This window comes from Bufo bufo, chromosome 3 (genome assembly GCF_905171765.1).
Source record: "Bufo bufo chromosome 3, aBufBuf1.1, whole genome shotgun sequence".
In the NCBI taxonomy this organism is placed as follows: Eukaryota; Metazoa; Chordata; class Amphibia; order Anura; family Bufonidae; genus Bufo; species Bufo bufo.
In genome coordinates this window covers 119,587,942-119,611,797 of record NC_053391.1, presented here as the reverse complement: position 1 = coordinate 119,611,797, position 23,856 = coordinate 119,587,942, and the positions used below count along the sequence as shown (strand labels likewise).

Here is a 23,856-nt window from a genome sequence, read left to right as displayed (position 1 = left end):
AACGCTGCTGCCTCTTAGGCCTGTGACTTCATGTTCATTGGTCATATGGCCTAGGCACAGCTCAATCCCATTCAAGTTGGGCTGCAATACCAAGCACAGCCACTAGCTGATCTCTGGCAGTGCTGGGTGTCCGACCCCTACCAATGTGATATAGATTAGCTATCTTGAGGCTAGGTCATCAGTATTCTACTTCCAGAAAAATCCCTTTAATATTGTGTCATTGATTTATTACATGCAAAGCTTGTTGCATCTTTACTTTTCATAGGAATGTAGGTGTTTTGATTTTTAAATTGGACCCATGATTTGGAGTAACTGGACTCCTAGTCCTCTCCCATCTCCTTGCCATTGCTTACAGGCGTGAGGAATTCTGGGTCGGCAGGTGTGAATATAGTAGCAATGCACTGTCTCTCTTCTGCCTCGTGCCTTAATGCTCATCTAGATTATGAACTATGGGGGAGATTTATCAAACTGGTGTAAAGTAGAACTGGCTTAGTTTCCCATAGCAACCAATCAGATTTCACCTTTCACTTTCCAAAGGATCTGTCCAAAATGAAAGGTGGAATCTCATTGGTTACTGTGGGCAACTAAGCCAGTTCTACTTTATACCAGTTTGATAAATCTCCTCCTATATCTTAATTTTAAAAATGTGAATACATTTGAATTATTTTGGTTTTGTAAATGTTTAATGTGTGTGGTCCCACCTCTGGGCCGCTCGCTTATTGGGAGGACTGTGCCACTCTTGCACGCGGCTCTCTCTGTCAGGCCTCTTGCACACGAACGTGTGCTGGCCGTGCCAGTGTTGCGGACCGCAATGCACGGGCACCGACCGTGGGGATGCCTCATGTAGATCGCGACCCTATTAGCTTGAATGGGGTCCGCGATCCGTCCGTTCCGCAAAAAGATAGAACTTGTTCTATCTTTTTGCAGAACGGAAGCACGGGACGGAACCCCACGAAACACTCCGTAGTGCTTCCGTAGGGTTCCGGAGATGCGGAACGGAAGCACGGAACGCATTTGAATGGGTCCGCATCTGTGATGCGAAAAAATGCACACGGCCGGTGCCCCGTGTATTATGGAACGCTGTATGTGGGCCGCAATACGGCCACGGGGAGGGGGGGGGCACACGGTCGTGTGCAAGAAGCCTTAGAGTCTATGGTAATAAGAGCCAAATCTTTAACAAGTCTTGCCACAAGCCATCTTGCGATTTGCAGTCACTATGATGAGGTCTCTATATCGGAGCTGACTAGCCAATAATTAGATCAGTCCCTGTAAATAGCTGCCTCTCCTGTGAGGGGAAGTCTTCCGGAGAAAAGCTAATAAACCGGTATAGTATATAGGCTAAGCTCACCTGAAGAAGACGCTGTCTTGTATTTCTTAATTGGCACCTCTGTTGTCTAGAAATAAGAGTTTCAAACTTATGTGAATTAGTAGTTCCATGCACTGAGGGCGTTCCCTCCTACCCTACGTGCATGAAGGCTCCTCTCCCTCTAAACATAGATTAGATATGTCAGCTTGCCTGGCCCGGTCTTCTTGCACGAGTGCAGTGTAGTTACTGTTCGGGGGATGCGGAGTGGGCTTGTTTTCTCCCAGCAGAGACTCCGGGCTGTACTGCGCATGCGCTGATGTGTAGTCACACGGTAATATGCGCAAGAAGACAGGGCTGGGCAAGATGCCCCATCTAATTCTTTACCATGTCAATCAACATTCAATGGGTGGGGCTGGGAGGCTGAAGGAGGGGATCTTTTGTGCATATGGGTAGTGGGACGCCCTCGGTGCGCATTTTGAAATTTTGCATAATATTGAATGATAATTTAAAAATTTGAATAAAATAAAACTAATTTGAATAAACTTAAACTCTTACTTCTGTGCTCTGATTTAGAAATAAGCCTGCATGTTATTACAATTAAATTATTAGCGGTGCTCCTGATGAGATTCCCGTTAAGTGTATTGAATGTACACTGAATTTACGTCCAGGAACAGTCTTCGTGTCAGTGACTGCCCTGCAGTTATTGCTACTTTATGGTTAGTGCTGTAAAGTTACTGACTGGCACACAATATTCAGGATTTTTACAGGACTGTGGGTTTGTTCAGCCGTAGAGCTTTGCACAAACTATAGCTGAACTTTGTTCAGTTCCTAATAAAGAATTACTAGAAATGTATGTGAATTGATTTATGTGTTTTTTTTTTTTTTGTTTTTTTTTGTCTTTTTCTACTTCATTTCCTCGTCTTTTTGACTTGTTTGACTGTTTACACTCTGTTCACATCACGTTATATGCCGGATATACAGTATCCATACATTCACCCAACTGAGACCTAAAGAGCGCTGTTTTGATCTCCATAGGGCGATATGTAAGTTTTGGCGGTACTGTTTCATACAACGCTGTACAATAAAAATAAATAAGTATTGTGTGGCTTACGGTTTTATGACACATCCCACTGTACGCCTATAGTTCAATCGTAGAAAACCCTCTTTTAGAAGCGGCAGCCTGGGCAATCCACGAACAGCAACAGTGGAAGCTGCAGCCAGCGAGGCATTTCCCCTGCGGAGACCAGTGCAGGGCGTATGTAGTATTGCATTTACATATAATAAAAGGACTCCTGTCGTACAGATCCGCTTTCTTTTCTGGTGCATAGAGGGGGACACGTAGAGAGCATATGAACTGGGGTTGTGTTTATTGGACCTCTTTACTGACTTCAGGGGGAGCAGTGATAGGCCATCCCTTAATAAAAGGTGGACCAACCCTTACTTGAATAGGAAGGATCTGTCCCATTGACGTGAATGGTTTGGCAGAGTTGTAATTACACCTTTCTTGGTGCTACGACGGTGAGCAGGTAAAGGGTGACGAGAGAACAGCGCTCGTACAAGCACTGCGTTCTCTTCAAACATCTGAACCCCCGTTTATGTATCCTCAGCTCCACCTTCATGAATGTCCAAAATTTGTTAGTGCCTATAATACATATTGTGCTAACAAGACTGCATAGGACAGGGGTAGGCAACCTCCTGCACTCCAGCTGTTGTGAAACTACAACTCCCAGCATGCCCACTTGCTTTGCTCTTCCTAGAGCTCCCACAGAAGTGGATTGAGTCTTCTGGGAACTGTAATTTCTCAAGAGCTGCATTGCCGAAGGTTGCTGACCCCTGACGTAGGAGAACCAAGAAGCCACATGGATTTTTAAGTCTGTTACATCGGATTGCTCTGTCCATTTGTGTTTTAAAAGGGTTTTCCGAGATTTTAATACTGTTCACTTGTCCTCCGGATCGGTCATCAGTATCTGATCGGTGGGGGTCCGACACCTGAGACCCCTAGTGATCAGCTGTTTGAGAAGGCACAGGCGCTTCTGTGAGCGCCGCAGACTTCTCACAGCTTAGGCCTCTTTCACACCTGCGTTGTCCGGATCCGGCGTGTACTCCACTTGCCGGAATTACACGCCGGATCCGGAAAAACGCAAGTGTACTGAAAGCATTTGAAGACGGAACCGTCTTCCAAATGCGTTCAGTGTTACTATGGCACCCAGGACGCTATTAAAGTCCTGGTTGCCATAGTAGGAGCGGGGAGCGGGGGAGCAGTATACTTACAGTCCGTGCGGCTCCCGGGGCGCTCCAGAGTGACGTCAGAGCTCCCCATGCGCATGGATGACGTGATCCATGTGATCACATGATCCATGCGCTTGGGGCGCCCTGACGTCACTCTGAAGCGCCCCGGGAGCCGCACAGACGGTAAGTACACTGCTCCCCTGCTCCCCACTACACTTTACCATGGCTGCCAGGACTTTAGCGTCCCGGCAGCCATGGTAACCACTCTGAAAAAGCTAAATGTCGGCTCCGGCAATGCGCCGAAACGACGTTTAGCTTAAGGCCGGATCCGGATCAATGCCTTTCAATGGGCATTAATTCCGGATCCGGCCTTGCGGCAAGTGTTCCGGATTTTTGGCCGGAGCAAAAAGCACAGCATGCTGCAGTATTTTCTCCGGCCAAAAAACGTTCCGTTCCGGAACTGAAGACATCCTGATGCATCCTGAACGGATTTCTCTCCATTCAGAATGCATTAGGATAATCCTGATCAGGATTCTTCCGGCATAGAGCCCCGACGACGGAACTCTATGCCGGAAGACAAGAACGCAAGTGTGAAAGAGCCCTTAGGCTGAGTTCACATCACCATTTCGCTTTCCGTCATCAGTATAAAAATCGCAGAAATCCCCTTTAAAGGGCTTCTACCACCAGAAATACCTATATATAGCTGACTGACATTAGCGATGCGCTAATGTCAGCACTACATAAGTGTGTTTCTTACATTTCTTCCCGCAGCCGTTTTTTGTAAAAAAAAACCAAAAAAAAAAAACAACTTTTTTATAATATGCTAATGAGCCACTATGTGCTATGTGGGCGTAAAATCAGCACCTAGAGGCTCCGTCCACTCACCCTTTGTCCCGCCCAGGTCCCCTGTTCTGCCCGCCCCGCTTCTCTTGATTGATGTCACTGTTCCCTGCATCGCTGCCGAAATCCCGCGCCTGCGCCGTTCACTTCTGTATTCGGCGCAGGCGCAGTGATTGGATGATGCGCTCCTGGTGCCGGATTCCTCACTGCGCCTGCGCCGACTACAGCACAGTGAGGAAGCCGGCATTAGGAGAGCTTCATTCACTCACTGCGCCTGTGCCGAATTCAGAAGTAAACAGCGCAGGCGCGGGATTTCGGCAGCGATGCAGGGAAAAGTGACATCAATCAAGAGAAGCTGGGCGGGCAGAACAGGGGACCTGGGCGGGACAAAGGGTGAGTGGACGGAGTCTCTAGGTGCTGATTTTACGCCCACATAGCACATAGTGGCTCATTAGCATATTATAAAAGTGTTTTTTTGTTTTTTTTTTACAAAAAACGGCTGCGGGAAGAAATGTCAGAAACACACTTATGTAGTGCTGACATTAGCGCATCGCTAATGTCAGTCAGCTATATAAAGGTATTTCTGGTGGTAGAAGCCCTTTAACTGTGTGATTTTAAGAGTATGAGAAATATAAATGTATATTTTCAACCATTTTGGATGAATGTGAATGATGGTTCTCGTTGGCAGATGCCAGGCTGTTTACCAAAAATGTGACACGTCAGGTTGAAAATTTTCAGCTGTTTGTGGCTGACGTGTCTGTTTGACTGAGCAGCCAGTCGTCTCCCACTTTGAGCAAATCGACGTGAATTTTTTTGAGTCCTCCCCCGATCGCTTTAGGCCCCTTTCACACAGGCGAGTTTTCCATGCGGGTGCAATGCGTGAGGTGAACGCATTGCACCCGCACTGAATCCAGACTCATTAATTTCTATGGGGCTGTGCACATGAGCAGTGATTTTCACGTATCACTTGTGCGTTGCGTGAAAATTGCAGCATGCTCTATATTGTGCGTTTTTCACGCAACGCAGTCCCCATAGAAGTGCATAGGGCTGTGTGAAAAACGCAAGCAAGTGCGGATGTGGTGCCATTTTCACGCATGGTTGCTAGGAGACGATCGGGATGGGGACCCGATAATGATTATTTTCCCTTATAACATGGTTACAAGGGAAAATTTAATAGCATTCTTAATACAGAATGTTTAGTAAAATAGGGATGGAGGGGTAAAAAATAAAAATTTTTTATAATTTAACTCACCTCATCCACTTGTTCGCGCTGCCCGGCTTCTCTTCTGTCTTCTTCTTTGCTGTCCAGGAGGAAAAGGACCTGTGGTGACGTCACTGTGCTCATTACATGGTCCATCACATGATCTATCACCATGTGATGGACCATGTGATGAGCGCGGTGACGTCACCACAGGTCCTTTTCCTCAAAGAAGAAGACAGAAGAGAAGCCGGGCTGCGCGGACAAGTGGATTAAGGTGAGTTAAATTATTATTATTTTTTTTTAACCCCTCCATCCCTATTTTACTAAGCATTCTGTATTAGGAATGCTCTTATTTTTCCTTATAACCATGTTATAAGGGAAAATAATAAAATCTACAGAATACCTAACCCAAACCCGAACTTCTGTGAAGAAGTCTGGGTTCGGGTCTGGGTACCAAACATGGCGATTTTTCTCACGCGCGTGCAAAACTCATTAAAACGCTTTGCACTCGCGGGGAGAAATCGCGCATGTTCCCACAACGCACCCATATATTTTCCCACACGTCACCCGCAACGCCCGTGTGAAATCAGCCTTAGTCTGACATGTACAGTATGCCGGTTTGTGCAGATGACCATTAGGTGATTGATAGGCACATTCTTAATATAAAGTTTTAGTAGAGTCTGCGGGTGTCCAGTAGTCCTGCTTAGTGAGGGAATAATGCGACTTGTCCTCAGTCCTTCCGTCTTATGAAGATAAAGGGCTAAATAAAAAAAACGTTTCATGTCCTCCTATAAATGGCTTGAAGGCTCTTGATCCAAGCTTGCGCTTCGGAGGCAGATGGCCGATGGCCAAGCACGTGTGCGGCTGACAGCTGTTTTATGTGTATGTTCAGCTTTAATGTGGGGCTAGGTTATATCTCGCTTTAAAGTCGCTGTTTTACAAGGCAAAAAATGTTGTCGTGTCATACGTTGATTGCTTGGGGGCTGGGTGTGCAAATTGCTGAGGTCTGTGCTCCGCTGGCCCTGAACCTGGGAAAGGCTGGTGCAGTATACATGCGTGATACCAGCAGAGCCATACTATATGTCTAGTGATTGCTTGTACCTACCGATCAGAGTGCTTCCGACATAACTGTACGGCTGCTGCACCAAGTGCGGCATGATGTTTTGTGCCCACATGTGTATATATGGCAGGTTTTTTACTATTTTGTCATTACCATTGCCCAGTCTTGACACACAGGCACCAAGCTAGATTACAAAATCTTGGGGGTCATTTACAAAGCTTAATTACACCTAAATTGGCCATATTTCAGGCGCAGATGGCAATCTGCAGCTTCTCCCCCCCCTCCCCCCCCACTCACGCCAGGTCTAAAATTGTGGGCAAGGAGTCAGTCTCATTTACCATTTTCTATACTTTTTTTTAGGAGTAGAAAATTGTCTAAATGTCTTACATTTAGAACTGGCGCTGGATGCACTGAAGTTATGTAGAGGCCGGCGTGTCTTCAACACTTCGAGGGATCCTCCGTCAGCGATAGGGCGTTTTAGACACCAGTCTCAATAAATGTGCCCCCTTACTTTTATTTGTAGTCACCTAGCTGCCGGTAACAGTCTTGTCATCTATGCCACCTCATTAGTACAGAGTGGACAGGCAGGTACCTGCGAGTGATGTCCTCAAGTGTGCCCACCTAGTCTATTCATTTAGGGTCTTTTTACACGGACCAATTATCTGACAGATGATCGGGAACGAAGCAGACGCCCCTGGTCACTGTCCAATAGATCATCAGCGGATTAGAGCTTATTTTACATGCAGCAATCACTTCTTCCACTGTATAGGGACAAGTGAACAATTCGACAGTTGCTTGTCCTATAGAAAATTATTCTTCCAGCACAGCAGATTCCTGTGTATGCAATACGATCTGCTGCACAAGAACGACGATTTTTCGGCAAATCAGGTTATTCTGGACACATTTTACATTCTCAGATTAAACATTTATAGAAAAGTTTTTTTCCGGATAATGTTAGATATCCAAATTGGTCCGTGTCACAGGACCCGTAGACTGTAGCGATATTTTTTACACTACTTTCCACATATTTCCTCTGGAGGGTGCCATGCTCTTCATTTACTATGTATCTTAGACACTTTTGTGCCCTGTCCATCAAGTAAAGCCTCATGCAGACATCCGTGAAACACGGTCCATTAGATACCGGACTGGCATTGCAGGAGTCCATGGCGTCATTGGTTGTATGACGCCGTGCGCTCCTGCAATGCCACTCCAGTATCTCACGCACCGTGTTCCACGGACGTCTGCATGAGGCTTAACACAAAGGGGCCAGGTGTGAGTTTGACAAAATCGGACTATATTTTTGGTGCAAAATTCGGACAAAGTACACAACGGTTGTTTTGGTCTGTGTCTGATCCACTTTTTTTTTAGCGAATCACATACGGACCCATTCATTTCTATGGTTTATAAAAAAAAATAGCAAGGATGTCATTCGTGTCATGCGGTCAGCAATTGGACATTAATGATGGACACGTTTGTGGTAAAGAGAAGTTCAGTTTTCCTCGCATGTGGTTGTAATGCATTCTACATGTCTGTCTTATTTGCTCTGAAATGGACCAGCATTTGGACTAATTATACTGTTTTTTTAAAATTTTAGCTCCGTCATGTTTTTGTTGTATTTTATTTCATGCGTATTTTCCTTTTTCTAGGTCTGTAACAGATCCACGTGATGGAAAGAGAGTCGCTCTCAAAAAGATGCCCAACGTCTTCCAGAATCTAGTCTCTTGTAAAAGGGTCTTCCGAGAATTGAAGATGTTGTGTTTTTTTAAGCATGACAACGTAAGTAAAGCTATGTGTATGTATTTTTATTTAAAGGGGTATTCCGGCCTTCAGAACCCAAATAATACATTCTAAATGTGTATAATTCTCTTCTTGGTCATACTGATGTGCTCCTTTTTGATGCCTGGATTCGGCGGCAGCTCATGTGGGTAGCAGACTACAGTTCCCATCATGCATTGCTTACATATTTAAAGCTGTTCTCCTTCCCTGTATTCCCCTGGCTGCTGAAGGACAAGTCTCCCACCTCTTGTGTATCTCATATTGTGCTCCTCCTCTGCTCAGCCTCACACTAATTCCTAGAACTCTTAGGCTGATTTCACTCGGGCGTTGCGGAAAAAAAGGTGCGGGTGTGCTGCGGGAACATGCACGATTTTCCCACGCGAGTCCAAAACATTGTAATGCGTTTTGCACTCGCGTGAGAAAAATCGCGCATGTTTGGTACCCGAACTTCTTCACAGAAGTTCGGGCTTGGGATCGGTGTTCTGTAGATTGTATTATTTTCTCTTATAACATGGTTATAAGGGAAAATAATAGCATTCTGAATACAGAATGCATAGTACAATAGGGCTGGAGGGGTTAAAAAAAAATATATAATAAAAAAAAAATATTTAACTCACCTTAATCCACTTGTTCGCGCAGCCGGCATCTCTTCTGTCTTTAACTGTAATCAATAGGACCTTTTGATGACGTCACTGCATTCATCACATGGTCCATCGCATGATCCATCATCATGGTGATGGATCATGTGATGAGCGTAGTGACGTCATCAAAGGTCCTAGACAGAAGAGATGCCGGCTGCGCGAACAAGTGGATTAAGGTGAGTTAAATTATTATATATTTTTTTAACCCCTCCAGCCCTATTGTACTATGCATTCTGTATTCAGAATGCTATTATTTTCCCTTAAAACCATGTTATAAGGGAAAATAATAAAGATCGGGTCCCCATCCCAATCGTCTCCTAGCAACCGTGCGTGAAAATCGCACCGCATCCCCACTTGCTTGCGGATGCTTGCGATTTTCATGCAGCCCCATTCACTTTTATGGGGCCTGCGTTGCGTGAAAAACGCAGAATATAGAACATGCTGCGATTTTCACGCAACGCACAAGTGATGCGTGAAAATCACCGCTCGTGTGCACAGCCCCATAGAAATGAATGGGTCCGGATTCAGTGTGGGTTCAATGCGTTCAACTCGCGCATCGCATCCGCTGAATACTCACCCATGTAAAAGGGGCCTTAGGGTTCATGCACACAAACGTATTTTCTTTCCGGGTCCGTTCCGTGTTTTTTTTGTGAACCATATGCGGAACCATTCATTTCAATGGGTCCACAAAAAATAAAAATGGAAGGTACTCCTTGTGCATTCAGTTTCCGTATGTCCATTCCGCAGAATAATAGAACAGGTCCTATTATTGTCCGCATTACGGACATAGATAGTACTGTTCTATTAGGAGCCAGCTGTTCCGTTCCACAAAATACGGAATGCACATGGACGTCATCCGTATTTTTTACGGATCCGTTTTTGTGGACCGCGAAATACATATGGTTGTGTGCATGAGCCCTTAGTGTGTAAGGCTAGTTTCGGAGTTCATTGCCTTAGGAATAGTCTGGCAGCATGGGGGCTCAGTAGCTTGCACTGCTTGGGTCCTGGGTTCGTATCCGACCAAGGACAACATCTGCATGGAGTTTGTATGTTCTCCCCATGTTTGTGGGTTTCCTCCCACCTTCCAACAACATACTGATAGGGAACTTCGATTGTGAGTAGGCTTGAGTGAATCAAGTTTATTTGTTCAAAAACTAAATTTTTAATGCTGTTTCTGTACAGCATTAAAATGTATTGGCTCTGTGTAGGCAAAGTTCGTCTCGCCCAAGAATTTGGTGAATTACTTTGGCATCTGCGTCTTTAAAAACATTTCAAAATAGGAATCCAAAGTCGGCATTGGTACTGAGGTACCAGCCAGTACCAAAGCCAACTTCAGATTCCTATATTTAAAAACATTTTAAGACACAGATTGGAGTACTGAAGTCATTCAACAAAGTCTCGCGCAACTTCGGGCCATACGAACTTTGCCTACGCACAGCCAATACATTTTAATGCTGTACGGAAACTGCATTAAAAACAACGTTTTTGAATGATTCGGCTTTGGAATTATGATCTGAAGCTTGATTCGCTCAAGCCTAATTGTGCGTTCCATTGGGGACAGTGTAATGATTGTCTGTACAGCACTACGGAATATGTCAGCGCTATATAAGTGAATATAATAAAATTCATACTGCCTTTCCCCGTCAGAGCATATTTACTATAATTGAACCTGGCGTGCGATCTGGTCCGTTATCCGGCATTAGTGCAGATAATGGGCATTGCTTGCACTGTTTTTTGTCCGGCTAAATCCCGGCACTAATGCTGGAAACAGGCTTCCTATTATAATTAATAGGCTCCAGCAAGTATCCGGCTATGCCGTACACGATGAACTCTGGCAGGCTACTCCTCCACCAGAACAGGCTGCTGAGTTCTGAATGGGTTTTAACACTAGTGAAAGTAGCCTAACCCTAGGCATAACCCATGATGGGTTCAGGCAAATAAGCTCCCATTCACTTGAAAAGGCTGCAATAACCCCCACCAGACTGATATTTGATGCTGGGTGTCAGACCCCCACCAGACTGATATTTGATGTTGGGTGTCAGACCCCCACCAGACTGATATTTGATGCTGGGTGTCAGACCCCCACCAGACTGATATTTGATGCTGGGTGTCAGACCCCCACCAGACTGATATTTGATGCTGGGTGTCAGACCCCCACCAGACTGATACTTGATGCTGGGTGTCAGACCCCCACCAGACTGATATTTGATGCTGGGTGTCAGACCCCCACCAGACTGATATTTGATGCTGGGTGTCAGACCCCCACCAGACTGATATTTGATGCTGGGTGTCAGACCCCCACCAGACTGATACTTGATGCTGGGTGTCAGACCCCCACCAGACTGATATTTGATGCTGGGTGTCAGACCCCCACCAGACTGATATTGAGGACCCATCCCGAGGGCTGAGCTGTTCATCATAAATTAGGTGCATTCTCCACCAGTGCAGGGGATGCCGAAACTGGTGCAGAAAGTGGCCGTCTTGATAAATCTCCCCCAGAGTTCTTTTGTTTAGTTTTTATGCCATTTAATGGGTGGAAAATCTGTCTGGGATAATTACATGTCCTACCTGTTCCTGCCAAATTCACCTATTTTTAAAGGTGTTTTCGGACTCCACTGACAGTATGTATTCTGCTTCTTAGGATTGCCCCCAATAGCAGTGCTGCTGGTGATTATACACCTAGCCTATTCTCCCCCAAAGAAAAACCATTTAAAAAATGAACTTTTTTAATTAAATGAAAATTATAAAATGAACAATTTTTGAGCTTCGGGCTCAAGCATCCCCGTGGTCGTCTTGTTGCTGAGGCCCCAGTAGGAAAAGCTTGAGAAGTAAAGTATGTTGGTGAAAGCCAGCAGCTATGAGGGTTGTATTGTAGAACCAAACCCGTACGGTGGACTTCTGTGGAGGTCAGGTACTACACGTTACAGCTGAGCTCCTTCCCTTTTTAACGTTTCTGATAATTTTGTGTAAGAAAATGATTGCACTGAATTTTATGTCGTCATCTGAAAGCACAATGTCAGTGGTTCCTCTGAAATAAGTGGTACCGCAAGCTGAAATGCCGTGGTCTTGTGCATGAGTGCTTCATGCTCACAGTGGTGCGTTCTTCATCTCCTATCTTACTTTAACCTTGCCGAGCTCTCATAGTTAATTCATCTTTTCGGCATTGGTTATCCTCGTGCTTCTCATTTGCCTTGCATTACTGACGAGCAACAGCTGTGCCTTCATTTGCTTAAAGATATTTGCAAATGGTTTTAACCCTGTATTGTCCGCAATCCTGGACAAACTCTATAGCTATAGGAGTGCCTTCCGTGATTGCCTGGACCTCATGTCCAGAGAACAGGCTTTTTGGTCAAGCATTGAAGCCAGAACTCTCCAGAAGACCACCCCCTTATCCAGACCAGATTTCCCCCCGTGCCAGATTTTCAGTTCTAACATGTAGACCGGCCATCTGGTTTTTGAGAAGACTACCCTCCGTAGGCGGCTTTCACACATTTGATGTCTGATCATTGATTTCCATAAGTGATTGTGAGCCAAAACCAGGAGTGAAGCCAACACAGAGATGAGATGTAATGGAAAGATCTGCAGCTGTTTTTGACCCGTTCCTGGTCTTGGCTCACAATATCTGATGGAAGTCACTGATCAAATACTGACCAAACACTGACTGTGGGAAAACAGCCTTAGGGCTCATGCACACGGCCGCAGACGTTTTTTCAGTCCACAAATCGTGGATACCGGCCGAGAGCCTGCTGCCCTTAGTGTGTGTTGTTTTTGTTTTTTGTTTATTTTCTTCAGTTTTTTTCTCTCCTAAGGCTACTTTCACACTAGCGTTCGGGTGTCCGCTCGTGAGCTCCGTTTGAAGGGTCTCACAAGCGGCCCCGAACGCAACCGTCCAGCCCTAATGCATTCTGAGTGGACGCGGATCCGCTCAGAATGCATCAGTCTGGCTCCGTTTGTCCTCCGCTCCGCTCAGCAAGCGAACACCTGAACGCTGCTTGCAGCGTTCGGGTGTCCGCCTGGCCATGCGGAGGCAAACGGATCCGTCCAGACTTACAATGTAAGTCAATGGGGACGGATCCGTTTGAAGATGACACAATATGGCTCAATCTTCAAACGGATCCGTCTCCCATTGACTTTCAATGTAAAGTCTGAACGGATCCGTCTCCCATTGACTTTCAATGTAAAGTCTGGACGGATCCGTTCAGGCTACTTTCACACTTAGAATTTTTTTCTAAACTATGATGCAGACAGATCCGTTCTGAACGGATCCAAACGTCTGCATTATAGGAGCAGATCCGTCTGTGCAGACACCAGACGGACCCGCTCTGAACGGTAGTGTGAAAGTAGCCTTACCTTGTCCACAAAATGGACAAGAATAGGACATGTTCTAGTTTATTTGCAGGGCTGCAGAATGGACTTGCTGATGCGGACAACCTCTTTGGGGCCCCGTTTAGAGGAGTGGATTGACGTCTGACCAGCATTTTGCATGTGCATAAGCCCTTATCCAGACAGATTTTCTGTGGCAGATTTTCATTTCCACCATATATTATGTATACTGGTTCGATGTCTGATCATCTCATCGAGGTTTCACTGTAGTTGCTTCTATGTTCATCTATTAGGTGCAAACCTTATTATAGTGGTGACCAACCATGGAACAGGAGATATATTGTATGTCCCGTAAAGCAGAGTGGTTAATGGCAGCAATTAATCGTATAAAATAGATGAGATCTTCTTTTTCATGTTAAAAGTGTAGGTTTAACATACTTGGCTGTTTTCACAACTTCCGTAGAAGTGAATAGATGAGCAACCACCTCTCCATTCACTGCGGGCGTGAGATGGGAGAGTATCGGGGGTGGACTTGTACCTAACTCTTGTATTCTGTGCATGGAGAAGACAGAACTGCTTTAGTAATGGCGGTCAGTCCGCAAAAGACCCTCGCCCCCCTCTATTCTGGTGGACTCATAAAGTCGATTTTAGAAATGCTAACGCAAAGGTTCACCTGATAGTTATAATTGTATTACAATATTATTAGAAGTCGTCCTTCTATCTCTGTTTTAGTAAGTAATTATATTCTCCATGAACTAATAATTCTGTTGCATCATTTATTATTACTCTTGTGATCACCCTATGTTATTCCTCCTGGATATTTAGGAATAAATTGATGACAATTGTTTGCTACCTTTCCTATTTTTATAGCAGCGTGTCCCTACACAATCACAGTGTGTGCATGGACCCCCCCCCCCCCCCCCCAAATACTGGTAGCACCCAGTTTTCATTTTTATTTATATATTTCTAGTAGTAGTAATGGAGAAATAGTACAACATAGAATTATGAGTAATTATGTGACAATGCAGCCCCCCAGACCAAAAAAAGGTTGTGCACCTCTGCTGTAGTCAGTAGAACTCCGGCTGGACACTGGGAAGCGTCCTGTTCTGATGCAGGTGCTCAGGTGCAGGCATTTAAAGGGATTGTCTGGTTTAGGAAACCATTTTGAATATTAGTGAATTCTTTTGCTACAAAATGAGAATTCTTAGTGTAGAGCTGCTAAAAAGAGCATCTGTCATTTCGCCTGTGATGGTGCTGCCTACAGGCATTCAATGGTCAGATTACAGCTGATCCCCGGGTCTTGGCTTTGGCACGGCTTATTTTTAGTAGACCCTTTTCTGGAACAGGATTGTAAAAGTCAACTTGAGCCATTTTAATTGGAAAATGTAAGAGAATTACCACCATGGAGTCAGGCTGCGGTGTCGTAGACCTGAACCAACATGAAGCCAAATTTATTAAGCGCTTCCTGCCACTGCATGGGCTATTACCGTCCTCGAAGGCTGCGCTGCTTTCATCAAGGACGTGAATAACCATCTTCCGTTTCACAGCGTTCCAGTGCTGCTGACATCAGCTTTTGGCACTTGCCCACTAGTACACGAGCCAATAGACTTTACCAGCCTCTAATCACCCTGGTTGACCTCTGAGTTGCTGATCATGGTGCTAGCCAAGTCTGGTGGTTTTATATGGACAGCCTGGGGTAAAACAAAGCCATACCTAAAGGTGTCGGTACGTCTTCAGTAGCTGCCGGCCGATGGTGACCTCTCCTGATTCCCCCATACACAGACACTCAGTTGGCTCGACAAGCTAACCATAACCACTTACCCATCCACTTGCAATACTAGAGTGAGTAATGTAAAAAACACAAAATGGAGCAAAAAAAGCCCAAATATGTCATATTTTGTGGGGGTGTTTTTTTTGTTTTTTTTTTAAAGCCAGAATTCAGAATTCATTCCCCCCATAGAGTTCAGGCAAAAGAGTTTTACATACATAGTGTGGCACCACCTGGTGGTCAAAGTGTATAGTAGTGTGCAGGTCCAGCTACAGGGCTGAGTGTTGGCTGGTCACACATGTGCAGTCACTCTCCCCACAGCCAGGTCTCTACATAGTGATCCTCAGTTCACTGTAGAGCAACGGATAGAAATGGCTTTGGAAGAGAGACCTATTTATTTGCTCCTCTGCAGTGAACACCAGGAAGAAATCTAGTTCTATTAACTGTCCTGCAGTGAACCGAGGATCACTAGGTAAAGACCTAGCTGTGGGCCGAGTGACTGAGCATGTGCGACCAGCAGAACTTAGCACTGTAGATGGACGTGCACCTTGCTATACATTATGAATGCCAGGTGGTGCCATACTATGTAAGTAAATGTCACAACTGTTACCTGGATTTTTTTTAAAAAAAATTAACATTGTGTAATGGAAATATGCTTCATATTTTTTGTTCTGTAAAATGAATATGACATGTAAAGATGGGATAGTCCATTTAATGAAGCCCTCTCCTCTCTCTTGGGGTGTGTGTGTGTGTGTGTGTGTTAGTAGCTGCTTGCATTCCCTGTGTAATAACCATTCTGTAGCCCCTATCTTTATGACTGCATGTTGTGCCATTTCCCTATTTCCGCTAGTTTATGAATTATTCTCCACTGCAGGTCCAGATGGTTGTTACCAGTTGCAGATTCTGACACTGGCAGCACTGATTGATTAGCATCAGGCTATTTAGTTAAAACACCCAGGTGAACCTTTATTGCAGTCCTCTGGCAAATCATTCATAAACTTGTAGGAATAATAGAGGAACAATACAACATAGTCATAAGAATAGATGCTCCAGAATTATTACATGGGGAATGCAATTAGTTTTTCAAAAGGACTTGTCAGGAGAGGTGACAGGTCCTCTTTAAGAGATTTCCAGGACTTTTTGAACCATAAAAAAAATTGGGGGAAAAAAAAATGGTTGTGGTGGCTGAAAGTAAAGCTAGTAATGTCCGCCCCACATGGGCGGTCTCCATGAGGTGCTTCCAGCGCCTGAAGGTAAAGTATCCGGGCCGCTCGTTAGCAGTGAGAACTATAAAATATGAAAGCTGGGTAGTGGATTGCTCACATGCAGTTCTCTGCGGTATGCTGCCAGTCTTCGCGGTCAGCTGTCAGGGCTAGCTCCACTTCTGTAGAGCTTGTTAATCTCACTCCCTTTTCCAGGAAACAGAGGGGCAAGCATCTAATAGTCAGTCATCGGCAAGTCATTAATCGTGCCCCAGTCACGGGCGGGATTTCTTCGCTCTGTCGATTTTAGTCCGCATTCACACTTAAGAAATTAAAATAAACACTTAAAGGACATTTTGTGAAGTAGAAGGAATTTTAGGTTGCCTTCACACATTGAAGCTTATGTAGGTTTTTCTGTGTTGGTTTTCGTACAGAAAAACGTAGTGTATTACAGCACCAGCATAGTGAAAGAGATCTGCCAACAATTTCTGTGTATTTTTTGTTCTGATTTCACTCTTTGCAGTGCACAGAAACACAAGGCAATCTGCACGGAAATCCGCATGGAAAATCCTTGTAAACCTGTGTGCAGGTAGCCTTATGGCGGTTTTATTTATTGTGCAGATATTCTTCTACGGCCTCGTGCACACGACCGATGTGTGTTTTGCGGTTCGAAAATTGCATGGACAGCCATTAATATAACTGCAAAAAGGAATGGAGCAACGGATGCGGACAGCACACGTAGTGCTGTCCGCATCTTTTGCGGTTCCATTGAAGAGAATGGGTCCGCATCCAAGCCGCAAAATCTGCGGCTCTGATCCGGACCAAAACAACGTTCGTGTGCATGAGGCCTTACTTGTGTGAATATATTCATATTTTGGGTGTGAAGATTATGGCGTTACTATCCAACCCCCATATTTTATTGTCTTCACTGTTTTAACAAATTGCACAAGTCCGTTTTTATAAATCGGAGACCCTCCTGGGATGGAGAACCACTTCTAGCGCATGTTTGCACTGCTCTGCCTATTGACTTCTACAAGAGCTTTTATATTTGCTTGTGTCGCAGTAGAGTACTCAGAATTAAGGACTTAAGTTGGAGCCAGTCATTGACATGCTTGTTCCTTTTTCTTCCCGTGAATTTTTTTCACAAGAGAACAGTACAGAAGAAAATAAATTCTAGGTGGCAGGCATTTGCTGCTACTGATTGCATATGCTGGGCCAACACAAGACCGAGTCTGCACGTAGGCACAGTGTTTTACCTCTGAAATCCATTTTTGCATTTTGTGTTGTGCAGCCTTTTTTTTTTTTTTTTTTTGTAACGGATTAGATGTAAGTCGGCCAAACCAGATCATTTCAGCAGAATTCGCTGACCATCCAGGGGTGTTCTGACTCTCCCATGAAGGCAAGTGCCAGGATTAAGAAGCATCAACACCCCTGATCTTTGGTTTCTGCGGGAGATGGCACACTTTGGCAGTGGCTTGTCCCCCACTACCCCTATCTCCACATTAAAAACACCTGCATGCTCCGCTTTGATTTAGGCCCCTTTCACATGGGCGTTGCGGATTGGGACTGGATGCGTTCAGGGAAAATGGTGCGATTTGGACACTAAAACAAGTCCGTTTTCACTGCGATTGCGTTCCATTTTTGTGTTTTTTCCGCGCGGGTGCAAAACATTGTAATGCGTTTAGCACGCGCGTGAGAAAAATCAGCATGTTTGGTACCCAGACCCGAACCCGGAATTCTTCACAGAAGTTCGGGTTTGGGTTAGGTGTTGTGTAGATTTTAATATTTTCCCTTATAACATGGTTATAAGGGAAAGTAATAGCATTCTTAATACAGAATGCATAGTACAATAGGGCTGGAGGGGTTAAAAAATAATTTAACTCCCCTTAATACACTTGATCGCGCAGCCCGGCTTCTCTTCTGTCTCCTTCTTTGAGGAATAGGACCTTTGATGACGTCACTGCACTCATCACATGGTGCATCACATGATCTTTTACCATGGTGATGGATCATGTGACGGACCATGTGATGAGCGCAGTGACGTCATCAAAGGTCCTTTTCCTGTGCACAGCAAAGAAGAAGACAGAAGAGAAGTGGTTAAGGTGAGTTTTATTATTATTTTTTTAACCCCTCCTGCCCTATTGTACTAAACATTCTGTATTAAGAATGCTATTATTTTCCCTTATAATCATGTTATAAGGGAAAATAATAATGATCGGGTCCCCATCCCGATCGTCTCCTAGCAACCGTGCATGAAAATCGCACTGCATCCGCACTTGTTTGCGGATGCTTGCGATTTTCACGCAGCCCCATTCACTTCTATGGGGCCTGCGTTGCGTGATAAACGCAGAATATAGAACATGCTGCGATTTTCACGCAACTCACAAGTGATGCGTGAAAATCACCGCTCGTGTGCACAGCCCCATAGAAATTAATGGGTCCGGATTCAGTGCGGGTGCAATGCGTTCACGTCACGCATTGCACCCGCGCGGAAAACTCGCTCATGTAAAAGGGACCTTATTCCTCTGTATACACAATCTGTCGCCACTGTAACAAAATTGTTTTCTGACACCTGTTACTCCTTTTTCTCTTTTTTTTTATATTGACATCTATAGAGCTGTGTGAGGACAGTATTTTCAAATAAGGCTACTTTCACACCTGCATTTAGGTGCAGATCCGTCTGGTATCTGCACAGACGGATCCGCACCTATAATGCAAATGCTTGTATCCGTTCAGAACGGAACCGTTTGCATTACCATGAACAAAAAAAAAAATTATTCTTTTTTTTTGTTCATGATAATGCAAACTGATCCGTTTTGACTTACAGTGAAAGTCAATGGGAGGCGGATCCGTTTTCAATAGCACCATATTGTGTCAGTAAAAACAAATCCGTCCCCATTGACTTACATTGTAAGTCAGGACGGATCCGTTTGGCTCAGTTTCCTCAGACGGACATCAAAACGCTGCAAGCTGCATCCAGAGCGGAATGGAGGCTGAATGGAGGCAAACTGATGCATTCTGAACTGATCCTTATCTATTCAGAATGCATTGGGGCTAAACTGAACCGTTTTGGGCCGCTTGTGAGAGCCTTGAAACGGATCTCGCAGGCGGACCCAGAAACGTCAGTGTGAAAGTAGACTAACACTTAGTTTTTCCTCTAATTTTTAGATCCTCTGATCACTTATACCATAGACTTCAGTAGTTTACTATTGCAGTCTGTGGGATTTTTATATTTTTTTTCAAATATTTTTTTTACTGGCTGCATACTAAAGGCCTACCAGTCTGCTGTGGTGGGCCTGGAAGCCTTCCGTAGGCCTCGGCTGTCATAGCGATTTTGCCATGATATTCCTCTGTCTAACCACTCAGATACCATGGTTGATATTGACCTTGACATCTGAGAGGTTAAATGACAGGAATCAGGATTTTTCTCCAACCCCGCTCATTGGGCCCCATGTGATGTGTATTACAGAGCCACACCTGCCACTTTATAGAGCGGGCCCAGCTCTTGAGCCCGCTCCATACTTTCCTTACTTGCAGATGACTTACAGTTAAGCCATCTTGTGTCAAGAGGTTAGTATAAACACACTCTTTACTCGCCATCGGTGCCGCCTACCTTTGACTCTGAGTAAGGAGCCTTATTATTGGCCATGTGGAGCACCAGCAGTATTACTGTGCCAGTCTGAACTGTCCTATTTGCAGGCAAAAGTCTCATGAGTACAAATGCACGAGGCGCTTTGCAGACCGTAAAACAGTCATTTGTGACCTCTGATGTCTACAGTTTGGTTACATGGTGCCCACCGGGAATCTGAGACACATTGGCTGCTGCTTATCATGATCTACTGCCGCCTCAGCCAACGATGAGAAGGAGGTGTACCTCGGACTCCCTAGTCACAGATCGCAGCACCACCCTAATAGCACTCGGCTGAAAACCATCCAAAGAACAAAATTTAATAGCAAGTAATTATCCCCTGTTTGTAGGGTCGGGTTGCCTTAAGAAAAACACATGACCGACCTTATATTTATTTCTACAAAAAGCCCAGAAGCTTATCAGCACGCACTTCTTTAGCTTCATCTGCATGAAATCCTTCTCCTATTCATAGCTCATTTGTTTGTATAATGGCACCTCTTTATACTGACTACTCGCTACAGTACAATTATACCATTGATTGAATTATTTTACGAGCACTTGACCTGAAATACAAGTTGGCTTCTAAAAATAGAGCTAATAAAGCTTGTGAATATAGATTTGAGGCTTATCAGAAGACGTCAGGAGCTCCGTTAAAGGACACCTCGGTGGTTCTCTTGTCAGCCTGAAATGGCTGATTACAAACAGCGGTAATGAGATATATCTGTTATTAAGGAGACTCTGCAGTAGACACATGAAGTTGTATCAAGCCGTCTTACTAAGCGTTCTTCTATTTTTCTCAATGCCACTTTTAACTTCTCTTAGAATAGTCCAGCTTCTGCCTACTATCTTAAAGGGAGTCTGTCCCTTCCAAAATCCGCTTCAAAGGAAGCATACCGCCATGGTAGGGTAGGTGCCCCAACATAGCCATAGCTTTCTTTTATCCTGAAACATGCTTCCTTTTACTTTTTATGTACAGTGGGTGGGGTCACTGGTGCACCATCACTCCATCAGTAATGTTGTCCAGCACTTCTCGTTTGACAGTCACTCAGATTTCGGACCTGAGACATGTGATACTCGGGAAGCCAGGTGCATCAAATGGGGTGGCCATGCTTGTGGTATGCTGAAAACCTTATTTGCATAAAATAAAAATAAAGCATTTTTAAGGACTAGAAGACCAGATTTTCACAAGAAAGCTATGGTTAGGTTTCAGGAGAACCTACCTTACATGGCAGTATGCTTATGTCGAATCATTGTAGAAAGCATTATCTGCTGGCAGTAGCTCTTGCCCGGGCATCACATTTGAGGGATATAGCAGGGTCACACTGATCAATAGTTGTAGTTACATACAGTCAGGTCCATAAATATTGGGACATGGACACAATTGTAACATTTTTGGCTCTATACACAACCACAATAGATTTGAAATGAAAGGAACAAGATGTGCTTTAACTGCAGACTGTCAGCTTTAATTTGAGGGTATTTACATCCAAATCAGGTGAACGGTAGGGATCGACCGCTATAGATTTTTTTAGGGCCGATACCGATAATTTGTGAACTTTCAGGCCGATAGCCGATAATTTATACCGATATTCTGTGAAATTTCATATATATATTTTTTTAAATCTTACACAAATCTGCTGAAAATGAATATTTTTATTGTTAATGTGTATTTATTTTTTTTGTAATATTTTCTTTTTTATTTATACTTAATATTTTGGTGTTTTTTTATTTATTTATTTTACTAACTTTTAGCCCCCTTAGGGACTAGAACCCTTGTCCTATTCACCCTGATAGATCTCTATAAGGGTGAATAGGATCTCACACTGTCCCTGCCGCTCTGTGCTTTGTGCACACAGCAGCATGGAGCTTACCATGGCAGCCAGGGCTTCAATAACGTCCTGGCTGCTATGGTAACTGATCGGAGCCCCAGGCCTACACTGCTGGGGCTCCGATCGAAAGAGGAGGGGACCCTGTGGCCACCTGAGGGGTTAACTACCGCGGATCGCAGCTACCGCTCATAGAGGTCGGGAGCCGACTATGTAATTCTGCAGCCAGCTCCCGCCTCCGGTTCAATTTGAATGAATGAGTAAGTTAACATCATTTGTGGCGCAGTGGCCACAGCCCCTCCCCTCCTCTTCCCATCTGTCTCTTCATTGGCGGCAGCGGCAGCAGCATCACAGGGGGAGGGAGACACTGCTTCCTTCTCCCCTGTGCTGCTGAGGGAACACAGAGAGCGCTGAGAGCAGCGCGATCTGTGTTCCCCATACGTTATCGGAATATCGGCAAAATAGATGCCGATACCGATAACTGTCAAAATCCTGAATATCGGACGATAATATCGGTAAAACCGATAATCGGTCGATCCCTAGTGAACGGTGTAGGAATTACAGTTTGCATATGTGCCTCCCACTTGTTAAGGGACCAAAAGTAACGGGACAATCGGCTTCTCAGCTGTTCCATGGCCAGGTGTGTGTTATTCCCTCATTATCCCAATTACAATGAGCAGATAAAAGGTCCAGAGTTTATTTCAAGTGGGCTATTTGCATTTGGAATCTGTTGCTGTCAACTCTCAAGATGAGATCCAAAGAGCTGTCACTATCAGTTAAGCAAGCCATTATTAGGCAGAAAAAACAAAACAAACCCATCAGAGAGATAGCAAAAACATTAGGCGTGGCCAAAACAACTGTTTGGAACATTCTTAAAAAGAAGGAACGTATCGGTGAGCAACACCAAAAGACCCGGAAGACCACGGAAAACAACTGTGGTGGATGACCGAAGAATTCTTTCTCTGGTGAAGAAAACACCCTTCACAACAGTTGGCCAGATCAAGAACACTCTCCAGGAGGTAGGTGTGTGTGTGTCAAAGTCAACAATCAAGAGAAGACTTCACCAGAGTAAATACAGAGGGTTCACCACAAGATGGAAACCATTGGTGAGCCTCAAAAACAGGAAGGCCAGATTAGAGTTTGCCAAACGACATCTAAAAAAGCCTTCACAGTTCTGGAACAACATCCTATGGACAGATGAGACCAAGATCAACTTGTACCAGAGTAATGGGAAGAGGAGAGTATGGAGAAGGAAAGGAACTGCTCATGATCCTGAGCATACCACCTCATCAGTAAAGCATGGTGGTGGTAGTGTCATGGCGTGGGCATGTATGGCTGCCAATGGAACTGATTCTCTTGTATTTATTAATGATGTGACTGCTGACAAAAGCAGCAGGATGAATTCTAAAGTGTTTCGGGAAATATTATCTGCTCATATTCAGCCAAATGCTTCAGAACTCATTGGATGGCGCTTCACAGTGCAGATGGACAATGACCTAAAGCTTACTGCAAAAGCAACCAAAGAGTTTAAGAATGAAATGTTATGCAATGGCCAAGTCAATCACCTGACCTGAATCCGTTTGAGCATGCATTTCACTTGCTGAAGAACAAACTGAAGGGAGAATGCCCCAAGAATAAGCAGGAACTGAAGACAGTTGCAGTAGAGGCCTGGCAGAGCATCACCAGGGATGAAACCCAGCGTCTGGTGACGTCTATGCGTTCCAGACTTCAGGCTGTAATTGACTGCAAAGGATTTGCAACCAAGTATTAAAAAGTGAAAGTTTGATTTATGATTATTATTCTGTCCCATTACTTTTGGTTCCTAAACAAGTGGGAGGCACATATGCAAACTGTTGTAATTCCTACATCGTTCACCTGATTTCGATGTAAATACCCTCAAATTAAAGCTGACAGTCTGCAGTTAAAGCACATCTTGTTCGTTTCATTGCAAATCCATTGTGGTGGTGTATAGAGCCAAATATTTTAGAATTGTGCCCATGTCCCAGTATTTATGGACCTGACTGTAGAGTATTGCAAACTGAGCATGACGCCTGAG

At 44.5% G+C, this 23,856-nt stretch overlaps 1 protein-coding gene across 1 annotated transcript in view; it reads left to right on the top strand.

Annotated features, from left to right (window-relative positions):
* The window catches only part of NLK (nemo like kinase), a 163,697-nt gene that overhangs the window by 64,883 nt on the left and 74,958 nt on the right, over positions 1–23,856 (top strand). Inside the window, exon 2 of the mRNA XM_040423510.1 lies at positions 8,283–8,412. Within this exon, the coding sequence (XP_040279444.1) occupies positions 8,283–8,412 (130 nt within the window). The remainder of the gene's footprint in view (positions 1–8,282; positions 8,413–23,856) is intronic.